The sequence below is a fragment of the Micromonas commoda genome, chromosome 15 (assembly GCF_000090985.2).
Source record: "Micromonas commoda chromosome 15, complete sequence".
NCBI classification, from domain to species: Eukaryota; Viridiplantae; Chlorophyta; class Mamiellophyceae; order Mamiellales; family Mamiellaceae; genus Micromonas; species Micromonas commoda.
In genome coordinates, this window is record NC_013052.1 from 635613 (window position 1) to 659713 (window position 24101).

General features: G+C 67.3%; 8 protein-coding genes across 8 annotated transcripts; 4 read left to right on the plus strand and 4 right to left on the minus strand.

Annotated features, from left to right (window-relative positions):
• Positions 1-70: 70 nt before the first annotated feature.
• MICPUN_64600 (predicted protein) lies at positions 71-3121 on the plus strand (the record flags this gene model as incomplete). The annotated part of the gene is made up of 3 exons (XM_002506387.1): positions 71-138; positions 258-462; positions 522-3121. 3 exons carry the CDS (start codon positions 71-73, stop codon positions 3033-3035), a joined length of 2787 nt encoding a protein of 928 aa, XP_002506433.1. The 3' UTR covers positions 3036-3121.
• Positions 3115-6612, minus strand: MICPUN_104442 (predicted protein; the record flags this gene model as incomplete). The annotated part of the gene is made up of 1 exon (XM_002506569.1): positions 3115-6612. One exon carries the CDS (start codon positions 6610-6612, stop codon positions 3115-3117), a length of 3498 nt encoding a protein of 1165 aa, XP_002506615.1.
• A 613-nt stretch (positions 6613-7225) lies between these two features.
• Positions 7226-9753, plus strand: MICPUN_64602 (predicted protein; the record flags this gene model as incomplete). Its single annotated transcript, XM_002506388.1, has 3 exons — positions 7226-7310; positions 7472-7718; positions 7961-9753. 3 exons carry the CDS (start codon positions 7226-7228, stop codon positions 9609-9611), a joined length of 1983 nt encoding a protein of 660 aa, XP_002506434.1. The 3' UTR covers positions 9612-9753.
• Positions 9754-9763: 10 nt separating this feature from the next.
• Positions 9764-12182, minus strand: MICPUN_64603 (predicted protein; the record flags this gene model as incomplete). The annotated part of the gene is made up of 2 exons (XM_002506570.1): positions 9764-11767; positions 11889-12182. 2 exons carry the CDS (start codon positions 12180-12182, stop codon positions 9764-9766), a joined length of 2298 nt encoding a protein of 765 aa, XP_002506616.1.
• A 127-nt stretch (positions 12183-12309) lies between these two features.
• On the plus strand, positions 12310-13377 carry MICPUN_104444 (predicted protein; the record flags this gene model as incomplete). Its single annotated transcript, XM_002506389.1, has 1 exon — positions 12310-13377. The coding sequence occupies one exon, from the start codon at positions 12310-12312 to the stop codon at positions 13375-13377; it is 1068 nt and encodes a 355-aa protein (XP_002506435.1).
• Positions 13378-13462: 85 nt separating this feature from the next.
• MICPUN_64605 (predicted protein) lies at positions 13463-17257 on the minus strand (the record flags this gene model as incomplete). The annotated part of the gene is made up of 1 exon (XM_002506571.1): positions 13463-17257. The coding sequence occupies one exon, from the start codon at positions 17255-17257 to the stop codon at positions 13463-13465; it is 3795 nt and encodes a 1264-aa protein (XP_002506617.1).
• Positions 17258-18040: 783 nt separating this feature from the next.
• On the plus strand, positions 18041-18620 carry MICPUN_71972 (predicted protein; the record flags this gene model as incomplete). Its single annotated transcript, XM_002506390.1, has 1 exon — positions 18041-18620. A coding segment is annotated over one exon (580 nt), but the record flags the coding sequence as incomplete, so codon positions are not given.
• A 1516-nt stretch (positions 18621-20136) lies between these two features.
• On the minus strand, positions 20137-23949 carry MICPUN_107250 (predicted protein; the record flags this gene model as incomplete). The annotated part of the gene is made up of 1 exon (XM_002506572.1): positions 20137-23949. The coding sequence occupies one exon, from the start codon at positions 23947-23949 to the stop codon at positions 21721-21723; it is 2229 nt and encodes a 742-aa protein (XP_002506618.1). The 3' UTR covers positions 20137-21720.
• Positions 23950-24101: the final 152 nt, after the last annotated feature.

Genomic DNA, 24101 nt, shown 5'->3' on the forward strand with positions numbered 1-24101 from the left:
CAAAGGAGGGCGCGGAGAGCGCGGCTTCTCGCACGTCGCGCGGCGTACCGTCAGGGCACGCGGCGCGGCGATGTCCACCGACGAGCGTCCCATGCGGGGACGCCAGGTCGGCCATAACAGGTGGACGTGGGGCGCCGAGTGAGTCCCCGCGCGCTTCCTCCGTGTCCCGTGCCCGCGGCGACGCCCCTGTAACCCCCACCCCAGTCCATGTGCCGCCTCGCTCACCGCGCTCCTCCGATCCCCCGACCCGCGCGCAGGTCCGCGAGCGTCAGGAACGGGACGGACACCAGCAGCTCGTTCTACGACGACGACGATGACGACGACACGACGGACGAGATATACCGATACGGAGTCGGACCCGCGGGAGACGTCTCGGTGCGCGCGCGCCCGCCCTCCCCGCATTTCACTTCATCTTCCCATTCGAGGCAAAAGAAAGTCTCGGAGGGTGCCCGCTGCCCCGAGGTGGCCCCCCGACCCGTCGCTCACCTCCCTCCACCGGCCTCCACCGCTCGCCCACGCAGGATGACGATTACGACGAGGAAGACGGTCGCGGGCCGGGTCCGAGCGGACGAACGAACGGTGCGAGACGCGCGCCCAAACTTCCCTCCCCCCCGCGGGTCTCTCGTCCCATCGCCCCGAACCCACCGCGCCTTTCTCCGCGGGACGAAACACCCGACTCCCCGCTCCGTCTGACTCATCCGTCACATTCATCACGCGTTCGTTCCCCAGTCTCGAGCGGATCTTCCAAGGACAGCACCGAGAAGGACTCGCTCGTGGGCGGCGCAGCGGGCAGGGGCGACGGCGGCGCGCCCGTCGTCGTCCCCGAGTCCGAGTGGAACGCCACGATGGCGGCACTCTTCGGCGTCCCTCCGAGCGGCGGACGGAGGAAGAAGAAGCCGAGGGACGCGTCCGCGGCGGACGCGGCGCGGCGCATGGAGGCGGCGAAGAAAGCCGCGGCTCGCGACGCGCTGCGTCGCAAGGCTGAGCGCAGGGTGTACAAGCCCGCGAACGCGTGGATGCTGGGTAAGTTGGCGGCCATGTACGGGGGATTCGTCTCGTTGCTCATCGCGCAGCTCTTTTTCTCGGCGCTGGCGGGGTACGTAAACCCGAACGCGCTATGGCTGAACGAACGCCAGGACCAAGCGTGGCGGTGCGCCGTGTGCGTCGCGCTGCTGGGCGTGCCCGCGATGGCGGCGCACCTGTGCGGGTACCTGCTGTTCCCGCCTGTGTGGGGGGAACGGTTTCCCGATCGCGACCGAGCGCTGGAGGAGCTCGGCGGCCGTCTGTATTTCAGGTTTCACCACTCGCGAAGACGAGGTGACTCCCCGGGACGGACGAAGAAGGCGGTGGAGGTGTGCGTGGACGTGCTGTCGCGCACGCTGCCCAGCGCGCTGTGGGAGGTGGAGGTTGTCACCGACGACGCGGATCTGTACGTCGCGTCGAGCAACGTGAGAGAATTCGTGTACAAACCGGACGCATCCGGCGACGTCTCCAAACGTCTCCAAACGTCTCCAACGGGGATCTCTCACCCGCGCGCGTGCGACCTCCTGGCGCACGCCTCGGCGCAGAGCGCGGCGCACTGGGGGGACTGGATCGTGCACATGGGAACGGACGCGGTTTTGAACCAGCGCGCCGTCGACTCGGTCGTGTTTCACTGCGCGAGGGAGAGCAGGCTGGTGGCGCTGTCCCCGGGGAAGAGGCCGTGCGCCCGTCGCGGCGCGCAGGGGGCGGCGTACCCGGGCTTAACGCGCACCGCCAACGACGTCCACCACGGCGTGGGTCCCGGCGTCTTCGCGTGGATTCCCGCCATGGCGGAGGTTGCTCGAGCGGGCGAGTGCCACGGATCCATTCGCGTCGCGTACGGTTTATCGCAGCGGGTGACGTCGCCCATACCCGAGTGCTTCGTCGTCGTCCCGCTCGAGCTGGAACAAAGTGTCGGGCACGTCCCCGCGCCCCCTCGGACGGAGATGACGTCGTTCGCGCTGAGAGCTCAGGCGAGGGGCGCGCGGTTCGCGTGGCTAGACGCTGGGGTACACGTCCCGTCGACTCCCGGTTTGTGGCGGCTCTTCCGCCTTCGCGTCGCGGACTCGGCGGCGAACTACGCGCTCTGGCGCCAACTCTCGTCGATCGGGACGGATCGAGTCGGGTCGGATCGAGTCGGGACGGACCAAAAACGAGAGGGGAACGAGGGGAACGATGGAGGCGTGACGGTGACTCAGTCTGGAAACAACGGGATCGACGTCGCGACGCGGTTTTGGTTCGCGACGCATTGCGTCTCGAGCGCGTTCGCCAAGCTGGCGCCCGCTCTGGTCGTCCTCGGCGCTTGGGCCAAGCGCATGCCGAGCGGGAGCGATTCCCTGTACCTCGCCTGCGCGCTCGGTGGCGTGGCGGCGCTGGTGCACTTCCAGTACGCCGTTGGTTTTTACGCATCGTCGGGGGCGAGGCACCTGGCGAGGGGCGCGCCCGGGTACGTGCTCTACTGGATACTGTTCGCGTTCACGCTCGCACTCGTCCCGGTTTTCAGCGCCTTTGAGCTCGTCGCGACGGTGACTGGGCTGTTTTGGACCCCGGCCCACACCGCTTCGAGGAGGGTCCGGGGTCCGAAGGAGGCGGGCTCGAAGGAGTCGTCGCCTAGTAGGCCCGGCGACGAGTCGTCGGACGGGTTGCTGGGCAGCGACGGGGAGGTGCGGCGACGCGTGCCGGCGAGGAAGAGGGTTCCCTTCGCGTGGCGGCCCCGGGGCGGGGACTCGAAGGTGCCGAGCGGGGACCTGGAGGCCCCGTTGATGGACCGGGCCGGGGGCGGGGGCGGTGGCGGGGGCGGGTCCTCCTCCGGCGACGGGACGGACAGCGGGGAGGACGCCGAACGTCTGAGACGCGTCGAGAGGGAGTCATCAGAGAAGGAACGACGGCGACGGATGAGCGCATCAACGACGAGCGGGTTGTCGGGTTCGACGCGGGGTAACAAGCAACGGTGGGGGCTCGGGTCGTCGAAGGCGTCGGCGGCGCCCGTCAAGTCTGGGAACCACCAGGCGTGAGGCGGAGTCTCAACCGCGCGGTATATATACGGTACATAGGTGAGCGCTTATTAGGTAACTTTCAAACGAACCAATCTAATCACGTGCGCGCGTGCGCCTGGTACCGCCGGAACCGCAGCTTGATAAGCGTCGGGTCGCTTCCCCTCCGCCTTCCCTTGTTGGCCGGGATCAGCCTCGCGGACGGCGCGTCGTCCTCCTCGCTCTCGCTGTCGTCGTCCATGCCCCGCCACACGTATCGCCCGAACCACGCCTCGAGGGTGGCATCCTTCTCGAGTCGCGCCAGCTCGCGAAGCGGGGGCGGTTCCTTGGCGTCGTCGTCGTCGTCGTCGTCGTCGTCGTCGTCGGCTCCCGCGTCGCCGCACGAATGGCAGTTACCGCCCCAGCCCACGACTCCGCTCCAGCCCCCGCGGCACCCCCCCGCGCACTTCCTCGCGCCGCACCCGATCCGTCTCGCGTCCTTGTCCCTCCCGATGCCCAGCCTGCGGATGGGCTCCGTGGACGTGAGGTGGCCCACGGTGAGCCGCGCGATGTGGGTGGCGCCGAGCCTCAGCGTCTCGCCCGGCTCGAGCGTCGCAAACTCAGACTCGGCGGGAGCCACGCGGTGCCCCAGCGGGGGCGCCGCTCGCGCGTCGTCTCCGCGCCCGCCGTCCGCCGCACCCTCCTCGAACATCAGCGCGCGCGTCGCGCGGCGCACCTCGGCGACGAGCGCGCCGCCGTCCACCTGCGCGCCGAGCGCCTCCGACCGAGTCCGAGCCCGGCGATTGACCGTCACCGCGTCGCCACCGGAAAAGACCAGACACGCGTCCATCGTCGTCGCGGCTACGTGCCCGCCGGCGTACGGCGCGTCACCGCGTTCCTCCCACCGGTCGAGCGGTCGGCCGTCGTCGCCGAGTGCGCGGGTTTTCCGCCTATCCCGGAGGACGCGATCCGCGTGAAGCGCCTGCGCTCGCGCGACGGCGGCGGCTGTCGACGTCGCCGCCGCCCCCGCCGGGTCGTCGTCCTCCCTCGTCGCGGACAACTGGAGGAACGCGACGACACCGGAACCGCGCGCTAAAACCTCGCACCCACCCGCGTGCTCGTTACCCCTGTGCACCGCGAAGATGAGAGCCCAGATGTCCTGGGCGGTGTACTCGTTTTCATCTTCGACGACGTTCAACGAATCCGCTCGTCTGTCAATCTTCGCCAGCCTCCACCTGGTGCCCGAGTAGTCGTGCGACGCGAGGTAGAAGTGCGAAGAAGTCTGGTACATGACGTACCCGGCGTCGGTACCGCCCGCGGCCGTGACGAGTCCGACGGAGGTGTTGCGGTCGGAGGTGACGCCGTGTGTTTTCGACGGCGCCGGCCGCGGCGGCGGTCGGTGCTCGGAGTGCCACCCAAACGGGAAATGCACCGGGCACCGCCGCACCGTCTTGGCGAGCGTCCTCGCGTCGCGGCCGGGACCGGAGACGATGGCGTCGGTGTCGTCGCACGTGCAACGGCGGCCTTCGAGCGAGTACGGGTCGTCCTTTTCCACGACGGGCGCGGCGACGTCTGTGTCGTCCTTCGGCTCCGTCGCGAGGGGCAAATCCCGGTTCTTTTCCTGGTAGTACACACCGCCCTTAGTGACAGCCAGGCTCGCATCGAGGTCGTCCATGGGAACGTCGGACTTTAGCGCATCGGTGGGCGCCTTTAGCGCGACGCGCCACTTGCTCGCCGTCTTGAAGTCCCCGTTCGCCTGAATCGACCGCGTTCGAGCCGTCAAACCCCGCGTCTCGCCCTCGATGATCCGCGCGCGTTCCTCGCGACTGAGCTCGGCGGGCGCGGCGACTTTGATCGCGTCCACCCTGGGGAGCTTGTGCGCTAACGGGGCGGTGACGAACGCCCCGCGGCTCAGGCTCGCGTCGGACACGTGCTCGTACCTCGTGGACGCGGCATCATACCGGCGCGACGCCTTGGACGCCCCGGCGACAGACGACGAGTCACCGTTCCCGTCATTACCGTTCCCGTTGGATGCGCTCACGACGACGTTCCTGGAGTGCGTTTTTCCCGGCACCCTCGCCACGCGCATGTCTTCCACGTTGGGACCCATCGCGAGCATCGCCCTCGCCGCCTCCTCCAGTTTCCACGCGAACGTGCTCTCTTTACGCTTGCGACGCTTCCACCGCATGCGAACGTCCGCCACCACCGCCGCCTCCCTCCACGCGTCAATCTCCTCCTTCGAGAACCTCCAACCCCTCGTGGTTTGAAACACGCGCGTAACCGCGGTGACCTTGCCGTCCGCCGCGTCCCTCGCCTTGCGCGCCGCATCCTCGCGCTCGCGTTGCTCCGCGGCGGCGCCCGCGAGCTTCATCGCGAGGGGCATGTTCGCCTCCCTCTCCCTCCTTCGCTGGTCCGCGAGCGCGCCCAAGATGCCGTTTCGCCCCGGAGTAATCGCTCGCATGATCCTCGCGCCTTCCTCCTCCCTGCTCAGCTCCTCGAGCTCCTGCACGTCCTCCGCGCTCTCCTTGAACGCCCCGACGGACGACGCCGCCTTCTTGAACGGCGAGAACGCGGACACGACGGAGACGGCTCTGGCGACGAACGTGGCGGACCTGGCCTTCTTCTCCGCGGCGGCTCGGCGCGCTCGCTCCTTCTCCGCCTCTCGGCGCACCTCGCGCTCCTCTCGCGACGTCTCCGGCGCTGGATCCGGTGACTCATCGGGCGTTACGGGCGTTACAGCCGTGACGTACGGGAGCCGTGACGTCCTCTCGTACGTACGGGCGTCGCGTTCGTCCGCGGCGATCTCCCACGGCTCGCGAGCGTCGCCAAAAGGGCCAGTCGCGCCCGGAGCTTCCTTTGAGTTTGGTTTTCGTTTGGTTTTCGGATACCACGCGACGGCGCCGCCGCGGGCGAGCACGTGCGGCGCGTATCCGCTCCGTCGGCGCGTGTACCCCTCGTCCGAGGGCGGCGCACGGACGGGCCCAACGCCGTCGTCCGGGTCGTCGGGCGCGGGACCCAGTCCGAGGACGTGTCTCACGCCGTCCTCCACCGCGAACGACCAGGTGGATTCGCGTTGTTGTTTCCTGCGCCAACGCATGGCGACCTGCGCGGCGATGGCCCGCCTGCGCCACTCGCGGATCTGTTCGACGGAGAACAGGGATCCGCGCGACGTCCTGAGCTTCACGATATCATCGTCGTCGTCGTCGTCGTCCACCGGCGGCGGGTCGCGCCCGTCGCGTTCCCTCTCCTTGGCCCGCCTCTCCATCATCTGGCGCACCGCGTCGAGGATCGTCTCCCTGGCCGTGAACGACGACGCCCTGCGCGCCTCGCCCGCCCTCACCGCCTGCGCGTGCTTCTCCTCGTGCGTGAACACGTTCCCGGATGGCGGCGGCGCGGCGGCTCCCGCTCGCGGCGGCGACGTCGGCCTCCCGCGCTCGTCGCTCGGGCTCCACATCGTCGCGCTCGTCGCGCCGGGCGTGCGAAAGGCAAAGGGACCCGCCGGGGAGGCGGGTCCCGGCGCGTCCGTCCAGGGGCTCGCCGCGCGCCGGTCGACGCTCGCGGCGGGGGTGCGCGGCGCGCGATCGTCGCGCCTCCCCGCCCGCGCGACCTCCACCGTCATCGCGGGACCTTCTCTGCGTGCCCCGGCGCTCGCTGTGGGTTGGTTCGCAAACACCCCTCAACACCCCCGCCGCGATTGGTGTAACCTGCAAAACTCGCGCGAGCGTATGAGCGCCAGTCTGGGGCCCGGTGAGCCCACGATCGCGAGCGTGCCGAGTGCCATCTCGGATGCCACTCGGATGCCACGCGGGTTCACAACTCGTCAACTCGATCGAAAAGCGAAATCCCGCGTGCGTTCGTGAGTTATAATTCGTCGGTGACGTTTCGGGGCTATTTCCTCGTCAGCTCCCGGGCGACTTTTTCAGATATTTTGGCAAAAGCTCACGACGAACGGGTCGCGACCCGACCGGCGCATTGGCCGCGCGCGGAGGTATCGAAGGCACGATCCGCGAGGCGATTGAACCGGCGCATCGACAGGAAACCTTCGTACCGAAGGTTGATCTCGGCCATCCGCGGCTCATCGTTCGTCGCGGCACGCGCGTCGCGCCAAACCCGAGGACCCGCCCGGCCACTTTTGGGACGCGAAATCGCGGTCGTTGCCCTCGGAGCCTTCCGGGAGCACGCGAATCGGGTCGTCGGACCCTACCGTTCTATCCCGTCGTGAGGTGCGTTCGATGAAGTTTGGGTTCGATGCGTCGTCTCGGGATGTGCACCGGGTCGTTCAGAGTTCGGATCGCGCCCCGAACGAGCGCGGAGAGCGTCGGCATCGCCCGCGAGCGACGCCCTCCGGCTCCCCCCGGCGCCGGCGTTGGTTTTCTTCTCTTGGTTTTTTTCCCTCAAAAGCACAACTTTCTTTCCCGGTTTCCCCCACCGCCGGCGACTGACCCCTACTCGCTCCCGCCCGCCGTTCGAACCCGCAGACTCGGGTTTCCGCACCGACGTACCCATGACGAAAGCGTCGGTCGCTGTCGCGGCGCCCGCGAAGCCCACCGGCGCGGCGAAAGCGCCAAAGGCGAAAGCCGACGGCACGAAGCAGGACCCTCAAGCTGGAACGTTATCGAGGGAAGATATCGCCAACTTCAAGTTGGAGGATGACGGCGGCAGCAGCGACGCTCACAGCGACGACGGCAACGTCGAGGAGAACGGAGACCTGGACGAGACCAAACGGTTCGTACGCGCGCCCCCTTTCGGTGCTTACTCGATCGAGCGGAACGTCGAGGCGCGGCGCGTCGGCCACGCCAGTTCGACCCTCGCGCGCCCCCTTCCTTTCTGAAAGTTCCACACGGTTCAACACCTCCGCGAAGAATTGTCGCATTTTCTTCTCCCCCCTCCGACCCGCGGCGGCGTCGCATCCCCGGGACACGGCGACTGACCGTCTCTCGACCCACACCGCCTCTCACCAACCGCAGAGTCCGGCGCATGCTGTCCAACCGCGAGTCCGCGCGTCGTTCTCGGCGTCGCAAGCAGGCTCACCTGGGCGAGCTGCAGCTGAAGGTTAACCAGCTCCAGAGCGAGAATCAGGACCTGCTCAACAAGCTGCACCAACTCCACGTCTCGTTCAACTCGATGATGGCGCGCAACAGGATGATCAAGGACAACATGGCGTACCTTCGCATGCAGATCATGAGCGGCGAGCCGTTGTCGCGGGAGGCGCTCGTCGCCGCGACGCAGGCCGTCGCCGCCGGGGCGCAGACGAACTTGCAGGATCTCAACCATCTCGTCGTCGGCGGACCCGGAGCTGCTGGGATGAACACGATGCTGATGAGCTCCGGCGGTCAGATGGGCGTTCCTTACGTCGGCGGGATGGGCGGGATGGTGCAGGGCGGCGCGGGGGGGATGAATGGGCTCGTCGCCCCGCAGGGTGTGGGCTCGATGGCCGGAATGGGCTCGATGGGCTCGATGGGCTCGATGGGTTCGATGAGGGCCTACAACCTCCAGATGTCGCAGGCGATGAACCGCGGCGTGAACGGCGTCAATACCGGAATGAGCGGGATGTTCGGCGGCGCCATGGGCGGCACCGCGCAAAACATGGCTGCGCAAAACGGCCTCGGCAACTTCAAGCTCGAAGCCGGCGGCGGCGTGAGCGAGTTTAGCAACGCGTCGTCGCTCACCCAGCAGGGATCCATGGGCGCCGGCGACGGCCCGTCCATCCGCGGCGTCAAAGGCCCGAGCTGCATCTCCGACGCCGACCCCGACGCGTTCATCGACGGCGGCGGCGGCCCAATCGCCGAGCGCGAAGCCGCGCTCGCCGCCGCCGTCGCCGCGCAACTCCGGATGGGTACCCCGATTGGATCTGGCGAAGTTCTCCACCAGCTCGCCGACCAGGAGGCTGCCCTCGCCGCCCAGCTGAAGACGTTCGCCGCGGGCGCCGCCGGCGACGGGGCGATGCGGGCGGGCGCGATGCAGGCGGGCGCGATGCAGGGCGCCGGCGGCGTCGTCGGCGGTCGGAAGATTTCCGGCGACGAGGATTTCCGACTTCCCGACGGCGCGGCGGCGGCGACGGCGGCGGCGGCGCGCGCGGCTGCTCAGGGCCGAAACGGGCGCCAGGCGTCTGACGGATCGTGCGCGGACGCGCGTCGCAAGCAGCGCGCGGGGAGCGGGGATTCGAGCGACGCGCGCGCCGGCGGCGGGAGCGGCAGCGGGAGCGGCAACAACAGCGGCGACGGTGGAGATTCGGAGTTGGCCGGAAAGGGTCAACAGCAGCAGTCGCGCGGCGCGCTGAGCCCCCTGGACCACGACGCGTCCCCCCTCGCAGCGCCCATCGCCGAGAAGCCGCCGCACATCGTGGACCAGGTTGGCGTGGACGCGGCGGACTCGACGGTGCTAGGCTTCCTATCCTCGCCCATCCTGGAGGGTGAGGTTGTTGACGGGTGGCGCCACGGCGGCGTCGATTTCGACGACTGGGCCTCCACCGTGATTGACGGCGGCGGCGGCATGGGCACCGAAACCAAGGAGCCGGGGACGCTCGGGAAGAACGCGCGCACCGCGAGCATGAACAGGGTGGCGAGTTTGGAGCACATGGCGAAGAGGGCGCAAGCCGCCGGCGGTCCGGTGTCGTGAGACAACAAAATTTGTATCTATCGCGGGGACGTATTAAGTCCTTTGCGTGTATAGTCAATACGGTCGTGGACGAGCGAGCGACAGGTATTATCGTCGCTCCTTCTCGAGACCGACGTCGAAGAAAATGATAAAATTTCATTCGAATCGAAGAGCTAAAAACCGAGTCGGTCCACCTCCTCGAGCAACTTGTCCACCCCCTCGAGGGTGTCTTCCTTGCTGTCAAACATCGGGTTCACAAACACCGGTCGTTGCGACGACGACGCGCCGAACCCAATCTTGAACTCGTTCACCCCCCGAACGTCATCACCCGACGAGTCGCCGCCGAGCGAAGAACCCTCGTCGCCGTCGCCGTCGTCCGAGACCACCTCGTCGTCCTCGACTTTGGGAGTCGATCGACGGACCTCAATCACCTGCGCCGCGTCGCAGCCGACGACCCTCGGGGGCGGACTCCTCGCGATCGCGGGACTACTCGCGCTCTCCCCCTCGACGCTCGCTTCGTCGCGTCTGCGCCCCGCCTCCTTCGCCTCCTTCTCGCGCCGCTTCTTGCGGCGTCGCTGCTCGCGCTTGCGAGCCTTCTCCTTCTCGGTTTTGCCACCTCCGGGTCGCTGCTTATTATTAGATCCGCCGGCGCCCGGCTGACTCTTTCCCCTGTTTCGCCTGTTCCTTTTCCCTCCTCCTCCTCCTCCACCACCTCCCTTGAGCGCCGCCTCCACGACCACCCTCGGCGCGGTGGGCTCCGGAAGCAGCGACACGAGCCACCCGTGCGTCTTGCAATCCCTGACGACCGGCGCCGATCGCACCTCCTCCGCGAACCTCGTCGATAAAATCACCGCCGCGTCGTCGTCTAGGCGGTCGATGCACCGCTCCGTGAGCGTTCGCACCCACCGTTCCCGACCACCCTTCGCCGGCGCGCCCCCGCCGTCGTCCCCGCACCCGACGCCCAGGTTACAGGCTAAGCGTAACAACGCGTCGACGACGTTAAGGTTACACGCGAGGCACTCGACGCCGAGGACGCCCCCGGGTACCAACGAAGCCGCCTCCGTCGCGCTTTGTCCGACTTTCGTGTCCGACACTCTGTCCCCCCCGACGCCGCACAAGAGTCTCTGGCGCAGGGTACCGTCCTTGTGCGTGGCGACGACGAGCGCGTTCAAGGCGTCGGCGACGGCGGCGGACGCGGTGCGGAGCGCTCGTTTACGCTCGTACACCCTTCGCTCGCGCCACCCGTCGTCGGAAGCCTCCCGGTGAGTCACCGCCCGGTGAGTCACCGCCCGGTGGTCATCCTCGTCCTCTTCGTCGCAAAGGGACGTCTCGGCGTCGCGGGCGTCGCGGACCGCGCGCGCGAGAAACGGCTCGAGGACGCGGACCGTCATCTCGCTCTGCGCCAGCGCCTTGCGCAGCTGCGCGCCGCGTTCGTCCGTGTGGAGCAGCAGGTTTCGCATCGCCTTGATCGCGGCGCTCGATGCATCGGCGTCCTCCCGGCTACCCGCCTTCGACGACGAGACGATCGCCATGGTCTCGAGCGCGGATACCAACCGTCGCGGCGCGTCGCGCTCGATGAACGCCCGCGTCAGGTCCCCGACGATCCGACGGAACCCTTTCGCCAGCTCCGTCATCGGCGTCTCGTTGCGGTCGCCCTCGAGGAAATGCGCCTGAGGGGTGGTGAGCGCGTGAAGCAAACCGCACGCGCGCGACGCCAGCCGAGACGCGTCGCCCTGGGAAGACGAAACGGCGTGATCTAGAAGTTGAAGCGTCGCGACCACCGCCGCGTCGCAGTCGTCCCTGTGCATCTCGAGCAGCTCAGGGGCGCCGAACGAGTCGCCGAATATTCGAAGCATCGCGACCGTCACGTGCAGATGCAGCGGCCAGGTTACCTTCGCGGACGAAACGCCCCTCTTTCCCTTTCGCCCCCTCTTGGAGTGGCCCGTTACGACCGTTACGTCGCGTTGGAGCTCCTCGCCCTCGAACGCGAACTCGAACGCTTCGTCGCATCGGCGAAGGCACTCGAGCGCGACGTCGACGTTCCACGGGTGCGACGCGATTGCAGAGACGAGCCTGGCGCACTGCTCCCTCGACGTAACGGTCGTAACGGTCGTCTTGGCGTTGAGCGCGGATGCGATGGCGTCGACGACCCGCGGCGCGAGGTCGTTCGGGACGGGCTGCGCGCGCGAGGGAAGGGGAGGGGAGTCGTCGGTCAGCGTCTCTCGGTTGGTTGGGTGCGTGGTCGATTCGCGGTTCGCTGAAGGATCACAACGGCGAGGGGTTTCGGGTGGTGCGCACCGCGGGATGGGCCTCGAGCGACGCGGCGAGGGCCGAGATCCTGCCCGCATGAACGCGACGATCCGATAAGAGGTTCGAGTCGAACAGAGCCCTCAGCTCTGGTGCGCACGCGTCCGCGCAGGGCTCGGCAGTCGCGTCCCCATCGTCGAAATCATCCTCAGAACCGGTGTCGACGATCTCGGGCTCCGGCGGGGCATCCTCCTCGACCGGTCCCGGTCCACCCGCCCTCGTCTCGGACCCGCGACGATTTGGCTTCTCGGCCTTCGACGAGGAGCCGAAGATCCGCCGGAACATGGCGTCCCCGCTCACCCGCGCGCCCGCTGCTGTGTTTGTTGACTAGGAATCTGACGTGGCGATACACACAGGTTTTGGTGCCGACGGAGTGGCGGGCGGCGGCCACTCACGAGCGCGCGCGCCGACGATGTCCGCGTTCGGGGTCGGCGCGTCGCTCATACGCCGCGCGACATCCGTCATCGCGTCGACACGCCGCCACCGCGTCCTTCGTCGCCGGATGCATCACGAGTCCGGGAGGAGCGCGCGTGGAGCGCCGCCGACGCGAACTTGGCCGATGCGCCGACGTCCCCTCGGCTGGTGCGTCCGCGCCGGCGCATCGTCGTACGAACCGCCCCCAGGCGGCGCCCTTCACACCCACCCCCTCATGTCCATCACGACCGGCGGTCGATTCACGGTTCGGGATCTGGATCTCGTCGTGGACGAGGTGGACATCGGCGGCGCGTGCGGGACCATCAAGTTGGTTCGCCCCAAGTCAGAGGATGACGTGCTCGACATGTACGTGGAGATTGGGCGGGAGGACGCGGACCCGTACTGGGCCGCGCTGTGGCCGTCGTCCGTCGCGCTCGCCAGGGGCGTCGCGGGCGTCGTGTTGGATGGACGCGAAGGGATGGACGGGACGGAGCAAGTCGCGATGGATGGTGGTGACCGTTATGACTCGAGTCTGGCGGGTCTGAGCGTCTGCGACATGGGCGCGGGGCTCGGGCTCGCGGGGCTCGCGGCGGCGAAGCGCGGCGCGAAATCGGTGTCGTTCTACGACCGCGAACCCCTCGCGCTGCAGTGCTGTCTGCTCAGCGCGGAGGCGAACGGGCTGACGGTGGGTTCGGTGGGGCACGCCGGAACGGTGTCGGACAGGACGGATGCCGACGGAACGGTGTGCGTCGCGGAGGTTTTCGACTGGAACGCGGTGTCCGCGGATCAGCGCACGTTCGACCTCGTCTTGGCGTGCGACGTGCTGTACGAAGCCCACGCGGTGGCGCCGGTCGCGGCTCTGATCCCGAAGCTGACGAACGAGGCGCCGAGGCCCGGGCGGTGGATGCTGGCGGATCCGCCCGATCGCGCTCCGAAGAATCGCGCGGCGTTTCTGGAGAAAGTCAAACTCGACCACGGGATGGAGCTCGTCCGCGAGAGGCGGGAGACGGTGACGCGTGCCGGGTCCACGGACGACGTGCTGGTGCTGGACCTCAGGTTGCGATGAGCAGTGACTAACAGCGCGCGGATAATAATAGTAGTCGGTATAATAAGTAGTCGTCGCGTAGGGTTCAGCGGTGCGTCGCGGCCCGTCATCGGGCCGCCGCCTTGGCCAGCGCCTTCGCCGCAGCTCCGTCGACGACGGACGACACTCGCACGCCACGGGTATCGCCCGCTCGCCACGTCTCGAACCACGCCGCGAACGCCATCGCGTCCCTCGAGCCGTCACCCCTCGTCGCCTCAAACGCGACTTGGTACGCCGAGTCTTCCTCGTCGCATCCCTCGTCGTCGTCGTCGTTCAATTCGTCGTCGGCGGTGCCGTCGGCCATGTCTCGCGCGATGGCGGCGTATCGCTCCAAAAACTCCTCCTCCGTCTCGTTCTCGAGGCCGTCGTTAATCGTAGCCTCGTCGTCCGAATCGTCTTCGCCATCCGAATCATCTTCGTCTTCCTCGTCGTCATCGTCCTCGTCGCAGCCGTCCTCGGGGGAGGCGAGAAGCGTCGCCGCGGCGCGAACCGCCTCGTCGAGCGCGGCTCCGAATACTTGTTTGTCCGGCTGAGGCGCGCCGGGCGCAACGAGCGCGACGAGGGCCGCGTGCAGGGACGCCACGTGCGCGCCGAGTAACGCCCCGTCAACGCCCGTGACGGTCCATCCGGCGACGCCCGCGCACTCGCAGCGGACGCGTAGCCACTCTTGAGCAAACGAGGCGTCTCCCGCAAACCCGGACGAAGCGGCGACGGCGGCGAGCAGGTGCAGCGCGGCGCGCGCGGACCTCCTTCCCGTCGTCGCCCCCTCCGCGTTATCGAGCGCGACTCGCAACAAATTAAACCTCAACGGAAACGTGGGTACCCCCGGTACGTGGGACCACCCAGGGAACCCCGGGGCGGAGACGCAGGCGGCGAGCGCCCCGGCGGCGGCTCGACGCGTCGGTTCGTCGTCCGAGTCCTCGAGGACCGCCGCCGCCGTCGCCGCGCCAAACCCGGCGATGGCCGCGACCGCGTCGTCCCCGGCGGTACCGGCGGTTGATACCGCGGCGACGATATCGCGAAGGTCGTCGAGGCAGGCGTCGTCGACGAGTCCCGCCTCGCCCTGGCGTCGCCACGCGGGGAGGTGACGGGCCCACTCCGCGCAGACTCGCGGGACGTTCGCGGCGAGGCGGGCGGAGTTGGCCGTTTTTTTGTCCGTTACGCGAGAACTCGCGAGAACTTCCGCAGCGGCGCGGAGAAGCGACGCGACGGCGGCGTGCGCGGGAGGAGGAGCGTAACGGTCGTAACGGCCGTCCGTTTCGTCGCCGTCGCCAGCTGTGTCCTCATCCTCCTCATCCTCGTCGTCCGAGGGTTCGAGCGACTCGGCGGCTCGCCAGTACGCCGCGACGTGCGCCGCCGCCGCCGCCGCCGCCGCCATCTCGCCCTCCCTCGCCTCGTCGACTGCTCCTTCGGACGCGCCCTCCGGAGCGTCCCACGCGTTGGCAGCCTCCACGAGCGCGGCGCACGCGTCCACCGAAGCCTCCCACGCGTCCAAGGGTACGTCGATTGATGAATCGTTCCCTTCGATCGAATCATCCTCTTCATCAGTTGAGGGAGCGAAGGGAGCGAACGCGGCGACGATCCGTTCGATCCGGCCCGCCGCCGCCGTCGGCGTCATCGCGCCGGACGCGGCGCCGGCCATCGCGCCCAACACCCTCAGCGCGGGCGTCGAGTGAGCCGGCGAGGACTCGACGAGAGCGAGCAAGCGCTCGCAGGCGGCGTCCACCGCGCCGACGGCGAGCGTACCGAAAGCCTCGCTCGCCGCGGGGGCGTCCTCCAACACGGATTTGGCCGCCCACGACGCGATATCCTTGACCGCCGCGACGCCTTCCTCGTCGATTTCCCGTCCATCGTCGTCGTTGGTGTCGTCGTCGTTGGAACCCTTTAGGTCCCATTCGCGCTCGATGGCTGCGATGAGGGCGGCGACGCCTTCCCTCAGGAGCGGCGCCGCGGAGCTCGTCCTCGGACCGACCACGAGGGCGTCGGCGATAAACTTGGCGGCGGCGGCGGCTACGTGCGGCGAATCAGTCGCCGCCGCCGCGGGGAACGCGTGTCGCTGGCAGAATAGCCTCATCGCGCCGTCCTTCGCGCCGCGGCCCCTTTGCGCCTGCGCGGACGCGAGGGATGCGGCGAGCTGGAAGAGTCCAAAGTATTTCGAAGCGCCGAGTGAAGCCTCGGCGGCGGGAGCCGCGTACGTCGCGACGGCTCCGGCGGCGGCGGCTGATTTACCAACCTTCTCGATCTTTTCCTTCGGCGCCTCCGCCAAGATGGCGTCCACGACGTCCTTCAGGGCGGACTCCCCGGGCGTGGGCGACGGTGCCTTGCCATCGCCGTCTTCGCCGTCCCTCTTGGTATCCTTCTTGGTATCCTTCTTGTGCTTCTTCGCCGGGGGCTCCGCCCCGGGGCTCACCGCCGGGCCCACGGTCGTCACCAGCGCCTGCACAAATTCGAGCGCCGCGTTCCTCGCGGTGACCCCCGACCCCGACCCGCCACCGTCGGCGAGCGCCTCCTCGATGACGTCTACGATCGCGACGTCGCCCACCGCGTTGACGCGGGCGTACTCCTCCGGGTCCTCCGCCAGGCGCTCCTCGTCAATTTTACGTAAATTCGCGTGGGGAACAACGCACTCGAGGATGAGATCCTTGAGCGCACCGACGGGCGATCCTACGCCCGATACCGACGCCAAGTCCGTGAGCCCCGCCCACGCGGCGTCACTCGTGGGTTTAGGTTCCCTCGTCGCGGCAAGGACGGACTCGAGGCACGCGAAAGCCTCGGCGACGGCGGCGTCGGCGGCGTCCGCGGTTGGATCCTCGACGCCCGCCGCCCCGACGCACGCTCCCACGATGGCGAGGAACGCGGACGAATCGAGCATCGACGCGTGGCGCGTGACGAGAGCCTTGGCCAATCGCAACGCGCGCTTGGCGGCGATCCAGTCCTCCTCGGACGCGGTCCCTTCGTACGACCGCGCTCGAAGGATGAGCGTCGATCGGGAAATCGATGCGACGATTGATCGGAGCACTTCGCCGCGGAGAGCGTCCGGCATGTACGCGCGAACGACGCGAAAGACAACCTTGAGCGCCGCCCGCCTCACCCTCGCGTCGTCGCACCCGCACATCGGCACCACGTGCGGCGCGATGACCTTCACGCAGAGCGTCTCCAGAGCCTCCGGAGCCGCTTCTCTCGCCTTCGCCGCGTCGCGAAAGTACTGAAACGGCCGAGCCGCGGCGTGCGTCGCGAGTAGGAACCCGGGACTCAAGACGAACGACGACTCGTGTTTAGCTGCCGCGAAACTGCCGCGTTTAGCGAGGCGTTCGCACACGTCCAGCGCGAGGTCCGCGCGCGGGTCTTCCGAAGACGACGACGTTATATCGGTAAATTGCGAGGATCCTCCGATGGCGGAGGCCGGGACCGCGCCCGCGAGGCGGAGGCACTCGGCGATGAGCGCGCGCGATGGCCCGTCGGGGGCGACGCAGAGCGCATCGAGCGCCGCGACCCGGACGGCGGCGCGATATGCGTCCGGGAACGATGCGCCGTCCTTCTCGGGGGTCCAGAACGCCTTGCGCAGGAGGTTCCTCGCGAACGTGCCGGCCGCGAGCCTTCGGGCCGATCCGTGTGCGTCGTCCGATGCGACGCGGAGGAGCGCGATGCACAGCCCCGGGGCGTCCTTAGCGGATGCGGCATCGAGTTTAGCGGCCGCGGCGTCGCGTTTGGCGGCGTCGAAGCTCGCGACGTCGTCGAGCGCCGCGACCAGCTTCTCGGGGTTGGGTGCGTTGGGCACTTCCGATGCTTGGCTCATCGTCTTGGTCGCGGTCGCGATGGGCGCGTCAGTCGCGACGACGTTGGTGGCGTCGGCGAGGGCCATCGGTATCGGGGTGTCCCAGGAGTGGATACGCGCTGTGAGACGCGCGGCGGTCGATGAGGCGCCCCTGCGACCTCGTCTGTGCGCAGTCTATAGCTCGCCGATAGATCGTTCCCCCCCGAGCGTTTTCCCGGCTCGCGGGCTCGACCGGCGGAAATTTCAGCCCTCAGTTTGTGCGCCCCGAGGTGGAGACGGGCTGGTCGACACTCGAGGCGCCGCATCACGCGCGCCCGGGCCCGCGCGCACCCTCTCGCATCGTCATCCGCGCAAATACAATCGCGCGCGTATCCCGAGGGGCGCCATGAACCAGCCCGCCGGCGCGCAGGTGGGTCTCAAGCTGACGGGCACCGGTGAGTCGAACAACGTTGAGGTCAGGTTCTCCGCGGGCTACAAGCTGGCCAACGGGCGCTACGAGGTCGGGCAGGAGATCAACCGCGGGGGGACCGCGGTGGTTTACGAGGGTTACGACTCCACTCTGCGCATGAAGGTGGCGCTCAAGGTGCTCCGACCCGTCGTCATCACAGTACTTCCCCCTGTTTCCCCGTCTCGCGGACAGCTGTGCGAAGAAAAAGTATCGCGCCACGCTGACCCGCTTCCTTCGCCGCCCACCTCCTTCGCGCCGCAACGCAGGTGATGAACGTCACACCCGAGGGTACCATCGCAGTCCCGCTCGAGAGTGTGAGGCGCGAGATCAACTACGCGCGGAAGATCGCGAAGTCCAGCAAGCAGAGGGAGGACGCCAACGTGGTGCACCTGCTCAACGTAGTGCAGGAGGGGGAGGGCGTGCTTATCCTCGTCTGGGAGCTTGTCAGGGGCCTCGACGTCCTCGACTACCTGAACGACCGCGGCGGGCACGTGGGCGAGGACGAGGCGCGACACCTCTTCCGCCAGCTCCTCGCCGGCATCGCGTGCGTCCACGACAACGGGTTCTGCCACAGGGACATCAAACCCGAGAACTGCATGATCGAGACAGCCACCGGCGTCCTCAAGATCATCGACTTCGGCCTCAGCAAGCACTTGGACTCCGCGAGGACCTTGGGCATCGGCACGCCCGATTACATGGCTCCCGAGATGTTGATGGCGGCCTCCAACCCGGGCGCTCCCAAGATGGCGTACGATCCCGAGGCTGTCGACGTGTGGGCCATGGGCGTGATGCTGTACCTCATGTTGACCGGGCGGTACCCTTTCGAGGACCCCAAGCAGCCCGGGGTCGTCACCGCCACGCTGGTGCGCGTGCGCGCCGGTCGGATGACCCCTCTGCCTCCCGGCCTGAGCGTCGAGGTGAGGGACCTGATCGGGGGCATGTGCAGGACGGACCCGAGGAGGCGCGCGAGGATCGCAGACATCTCGAGGCACCCGTGGGTGAACGGCGGCGGCGGCGGCGGCGGCGGCGGCGAGAGGGACCAGGCTCCTGAAGGACCGGGCGGCGCGCGAGGCCGAGGCGGCGGCGGAACGGGGAGCGGAGCAAGGACGTCGTCGTCGTTTTTCGGAAAGATTTCGAAGGTGATGGGCTTCTGAGACGACGGAGGTGGAAGGAGGAAGGAGACGAGAGTTTTTCGTGCGTTTCGCGCGAACGAGGCGACGGACCGACGATGTCACACGGAGGAGCGGGCATCGGGAGAAATGACGGCATCGACGGCGAGATACGGGACGAATGACTCGTGAAGGCACGGTCTAAGTAGCACGTAGCACTATGTGCCGCGAAATAACTCGTGAACGACGGTTTGAGGCCCCGAAATCGGAATCGGCCAGACTGCCAGAATGGATGCTGTGATTCGTAATCTGCCTGGCAGAGTTGGTTGGTTTGTGTGACGTCGAAGAGGCGCGCATTCGACACGCGCGTCCAACCCGGTCGAAAGGCGACCTCCGGACGCGCGTCTTCCTCTTTCGCACCATGGGACGCGCCGTGTCGACGGCGGTCCTGGCTGCACTGTTTGTGGTCGTCCTCGGTGAGCGAACCCGCCTCCGAACCCGCGTAGACTTCCGCCTCCGTGTCGCTCGCAAAACGTGGTCAATCCGGGCTGTTTTCTCGCCGGTCCTTCCCGCGCTCCGCCCGACGCTGACCCGACCCCCTCGACTCGTCCTCGCCTCGACTTCAGGCGCGGCTCCTCTCGTGGACGCGGCGGAGACCACCCTCACCGACGGCGTGGTGGATAAGCGGAATTTCCTGGACGCGGGAAAGAGCGCGACGTACAGCTACGACGCGAGCAACTGCTTCGGCTTCCTCCACGTCGAGCTCTGGGACCGCGTGCGTTTGACGCCGGGTTACGACGAGAACTCGTTCAAGGCGGACCCCATGCTGTTGGTGCGCAACGGCGCGGTACCCACCGCGAGCTTCAACGACGCGGACAACGACTGGACGTACGGCCCGGCCCCCGAGAGCGAGACCAAAGTCGACAAGGATGGGCACAAGCTCCTGCGGTCGTACCATCACGTCTCGGTGGACATGAGGGACTGCTCGGTGCGGTGCGATGAGAAGTACCCGAACGCCGCGGACGCGCAGAGTAAACTCCGGTGCATGCAAAACTGCGCCGCGCCCAAGCGCGCCTTACCCTACAAGATCCTCGTCATGAACGTCGACAGGTGGTTCAAGCTGCAGCTGCAGTACGACGTCAAGGCGACGTGCTTTGCGAAAAACGCCCCGCCGTGCCCGAGGCCCGGGTCGCTGGACGGCGACGTGTGCGGCGGCCAGGGGACGTGCATCAACGCCACCCTCGACAACGGCGCCTACGACGCGGACGCCACCACGGGCGTGTGCACGTGTAACGCCGGGTACGGCGACGTGGGGTGCAACGAGAAGCTCGCGCCGCTGTCCAGCGGGACTCCCGCGACGGGGACCACCGGGATCGGGGACTGGAGCTACTACGTGTTCGACGTCGTCCTCCCGCCGCAGTACGACTCTTCCACCAAAGTCGCGATGCTCGCGGAGCTGCGGCGCGAGAGCGGCGACCCCGTGCTGTTCGTGAAGAAGATTCCGCGAACGGGGGCGGTTCCGTCAGTTTCGGACTACGCTTTATTCGCCGACACGCAAGGTTTCCGGACCAGGGTTAACTACCATTCGATACTCCTCTCGGACGCGAAACCCGGCAAATACTACATCGCCGTGTTCAACAACAACGTGTACCTCCAAAAAGAGGCCAAGTACGACGTCGAGGTGACCGTGGCGTTGCCGGGAAAGCCCGGCGTGCTCCCGCCGGATCCGCCCCTGTGCCGCGCCGGCTGCAACGCTCCCTCGAGGGGCGAGTGCAAGCCACCGAACCCATCGGACGGCTCCGCGGTGGACGCCATCAGCGTCGAATCGCGAGTGGGCGTGTGCGAGTGTAAAGACGGGTACGGCGGGGACATGTGCGAGGGGGTGGTGATCTCCACGCGGTTGCCGAGCGGCACGGCGGCGGGGATCTTAAACCCCGGCGAGTGGGCGTACGTAAAGTTCGACGTCGACAACGTCGCGGCGGGCAAGGGCCTCACCGTCAAGTTCTGGCACGAGGGCGGGCACCCGATCGTGTTGATGAAAAAGTGGCCGACAAGTGGCACCGGGTGGCCGAGCTTGTTGGACAACACATATCTGTTGAGCACGACCGAGGAACTGGGAACGGAGGCGGTGTGGCGAATCTCGTCGAGCGAGCTCAAGGGCGCGGGTACATACGTCCTCGGCGTCTTTAACATGCAGTACTATCGCGACTCGAGCTGCAACTGGCACGTCACGCTCGAAAGCGACCATAAGGACGACGACATGATGCCGCCGTCGTTCATGTCGGTGGTGCTGGTGATCATCATGGCGATGTTCATGTGCCTGCTATTGAGCGTGTGCAAGTGGATGCTGCAGGGGCACGTGCTCAGGCGGCGGATGCGCGGGCGCGAGGATAACGTGACTTGGAACCAGAACGGCGGCGCGGGTGGCAGGGGGGCGCAGCAGACGGGCTGCCCGCGAGAGGTTATAGACGCCATCCCGCAGTTGGCGTACACCGAGGCTGACTGGAACGCGAGCAAGTGGGCGGGTGAGGACCCGAGCTGCTCGGTGTGCATCGAGCAGTTCGAGGACGGGGACCTGATCAAGACCATGCCGACGTGCCAGCACGTGTTCCACAAGGACTGCATCGACGAGTGGCTCGCGCAGCACAGCACCTGCCCCAACTGCCGGGCCAGCTTGCTCACGGTCCCGGCGACGCCCGCTCCCAGCGCGCCCGATCCGCCCGATGGGTTAAACTTTCTGTTTGGACGCCGCGGGCCGAATTCGCCCAGCGGCACACAGGTGGCGCCGACGAACGATGTCGAGACGAATGCGCACGGGCAATCGACGAACGGAGAGTTCGTTCGTGTGCGCGGACCGCCGACCGACGTGGAGATGGCCGTCAGGGAGCCCGAGGAGGATCGACGACGGGTGGGATAGCCACGAGATGGTTTATTTTCGATTATTGATGAATAACGGATGTATGATACATAGCTACGCACACCCAGTGTCTCGATCATCGCCTGCCCCCGACGCCGACGCCCGCCGCCGCGAGGTCCGCGGGCATGGCGCCGATGGCCGCCGCCGCCGCGGACAAGGCCTTGTACTTGTTCCTCGCCGCCAACCTCTTCGCCTCCGTCTCCGGGTGCTCAGTCAGCAAGCTGGGTACCAGGTTGGGGTGGTAGAGGGACTGAATGAGATGCTGCTGCAGCCCCCGCTGCACGCTGTTGACGAGAAAGTGCATCACAGCCTTGGGCACGGTATCCGCGAGCACGCCGCGGGAGATGGCGAAGTAGCTGCCGAGGAGGATCCTGGTCACCAGCACCTGGAGGAGCTCCTCGTCAGTCTCGGGCTCGCTCGCCTGAATCCTCCCCGGAGGTTCCTTCAGAGACACGACCCCGTTCTCGTGCGAGTACAGCGCCTTGACGTCGTTCTCCTTGTCCTTAACCTTGTCGATGGACGCGTCGACGGACGAACCCCCGGATAGCTTTCTGCCGAGCGCCGTCTTGGCCTTGTTCTTGGCGTCCCGCTTCCGCTGCAACGCGTTTCTCTGAGTGACATCCGCCAGCACATCCTCCCCAAAGTCGTTCTCGTCTCCCGACATCTCGTCGTCGTCAGCTCCCGTTCCGGCGGCAGTGGACGCTCCCCTGCGTCGCTTGAGCTCCTGCTGCGCCATCCTCAGCGCCTGGGACCCGCCCACAAAATCCGGGTGGGAGGTGTTGATGTGCGCGAGCTGGCACTCCACCAGCGAGTTGATCATGCTCTCCGCGGGAACGAGCCCCTCAACCAAAAAGTCCCGGGTGGCGTCCTCCACGCTCTGCGCCAGGCGTGGGTACCTCTGCAGATCCTGTTGGTTGATCAGCGTCCGCGCGATCCGCCCGAGCTCGTCGTGAACGATCCTCGCGCACTTGACGCACGGATCCGACATCTTTCGAATCGCCTGCTTGACCAGAACCTCGAAGGAATCGTCGGGGAGGAGCAGCACGCCCTTCGTGCCCGCCGCGTTCTGGATCGCGGTCCTGATGTCCTCCTCGCTCATCGCGCGCGTCGGGTCGAGGGACTCCAGGCCCTTGACGAAGATATCCTGAAGGACAAAGTGGATCCTGGCGCCGCCCTCGAGGGACGCGGTGGAGAGATCGTCGCTCTTCCCGACGACTGATTTGGTGAAACCCGCGGCGTACCCGTGCAGCTTCTCGAGCACCATGGCGCTCTGCCTGCCCGGATCTTCGGGCCTACCCTCGCCCAAGGACTTGAGCTCGCGCTGCGCCTCGGCTCTGCGCGTGGCGATCTTATCGGAGAGCGCGGGTAGAAGGTCGGCGATGTGATCGGCTAGGATTCGGGACACGGTCCACCCGAGCGCCTCGGTGCCGCACTTGTCAATCACCTCGGCGTACGCCGGGTGATGCCGGAAAAACTCAGCCTCGGACGCGCGCGCCTCGCGTATGCTCCTCCGTTGCGCGATGTCCTGCTGGCACCTGTTCACGACGCCGATGTACCCGAGCCGCAACGGGACCACCTCGCCGCGAAGGTACGCCACGGCGTCGGTGCCGCGGTCCATGATGTCGAGCTTGGTGACCACCCCGATGGTCCGCTTGCCGTCGGGGTCCACGAGCCTGGATAACGTGAGGGCATCGGAGTTGGCGAGGTCGGTGTTGGCGGGGGACACGGCGAGGATGAGGCACGACTCGCGCTTGATGTAGGAGAGGATCATGTCGCGAATGCGCTTCTCGATGTCTGCGGGTTGGTCTCCGACGGGAACGCGCGTGATGCCCGGGAGGTCCACTAAGGTCATGGTGAGGACGTGCGGGGAGCAAATCTTGAGGCGAATCTGCTTGTCCGAGACGCCCTTGTTGGTGCCGGTGCCCCGGTTGGTCTCGCACTCGATCTCCTCGCGGATGGCTTCAAACTCGGTGAAGATCTCGCCCGGGCGGTGGAGGAACTCTCCCCACTCCATCGGGGCCTGGTTGTGGTGGGACGCGTGCTGGTACGGCGTGTGCACGAGCTGAAGCACGAGCGGGCGCCTGGTGCAGATGTCGGGGCCGCGAGGGAGAAAATCCCGCCCGACGAGCGCCTCGAGCACGGAGGACTTGCCCGAGGATTGCGAGCCCACGACCGCAATCTGGGGGAGCTCCAGGTCGCCGCCGACGTTATCCACGCCCGCTTGCGTGAAGATGTCCTGGAGCTTGTTGATGAGGGGGACGAGGCCATCCCCTAACGTGTTCTGGTGGATGTGCGCTCCGGGCATGATCGATGATCTCGAGGAGTCGTCGGCTCGAGCGCAAGTGACATCACGCGGGGGTAACATCGATGCGTTTTCTTGTTCGTGACATCGTTGGACTTCTTCAAATCAGCGCTGTAGCGCGCCTCTGGTTTCCTAAAAATTCGTTTCGCTCCAAC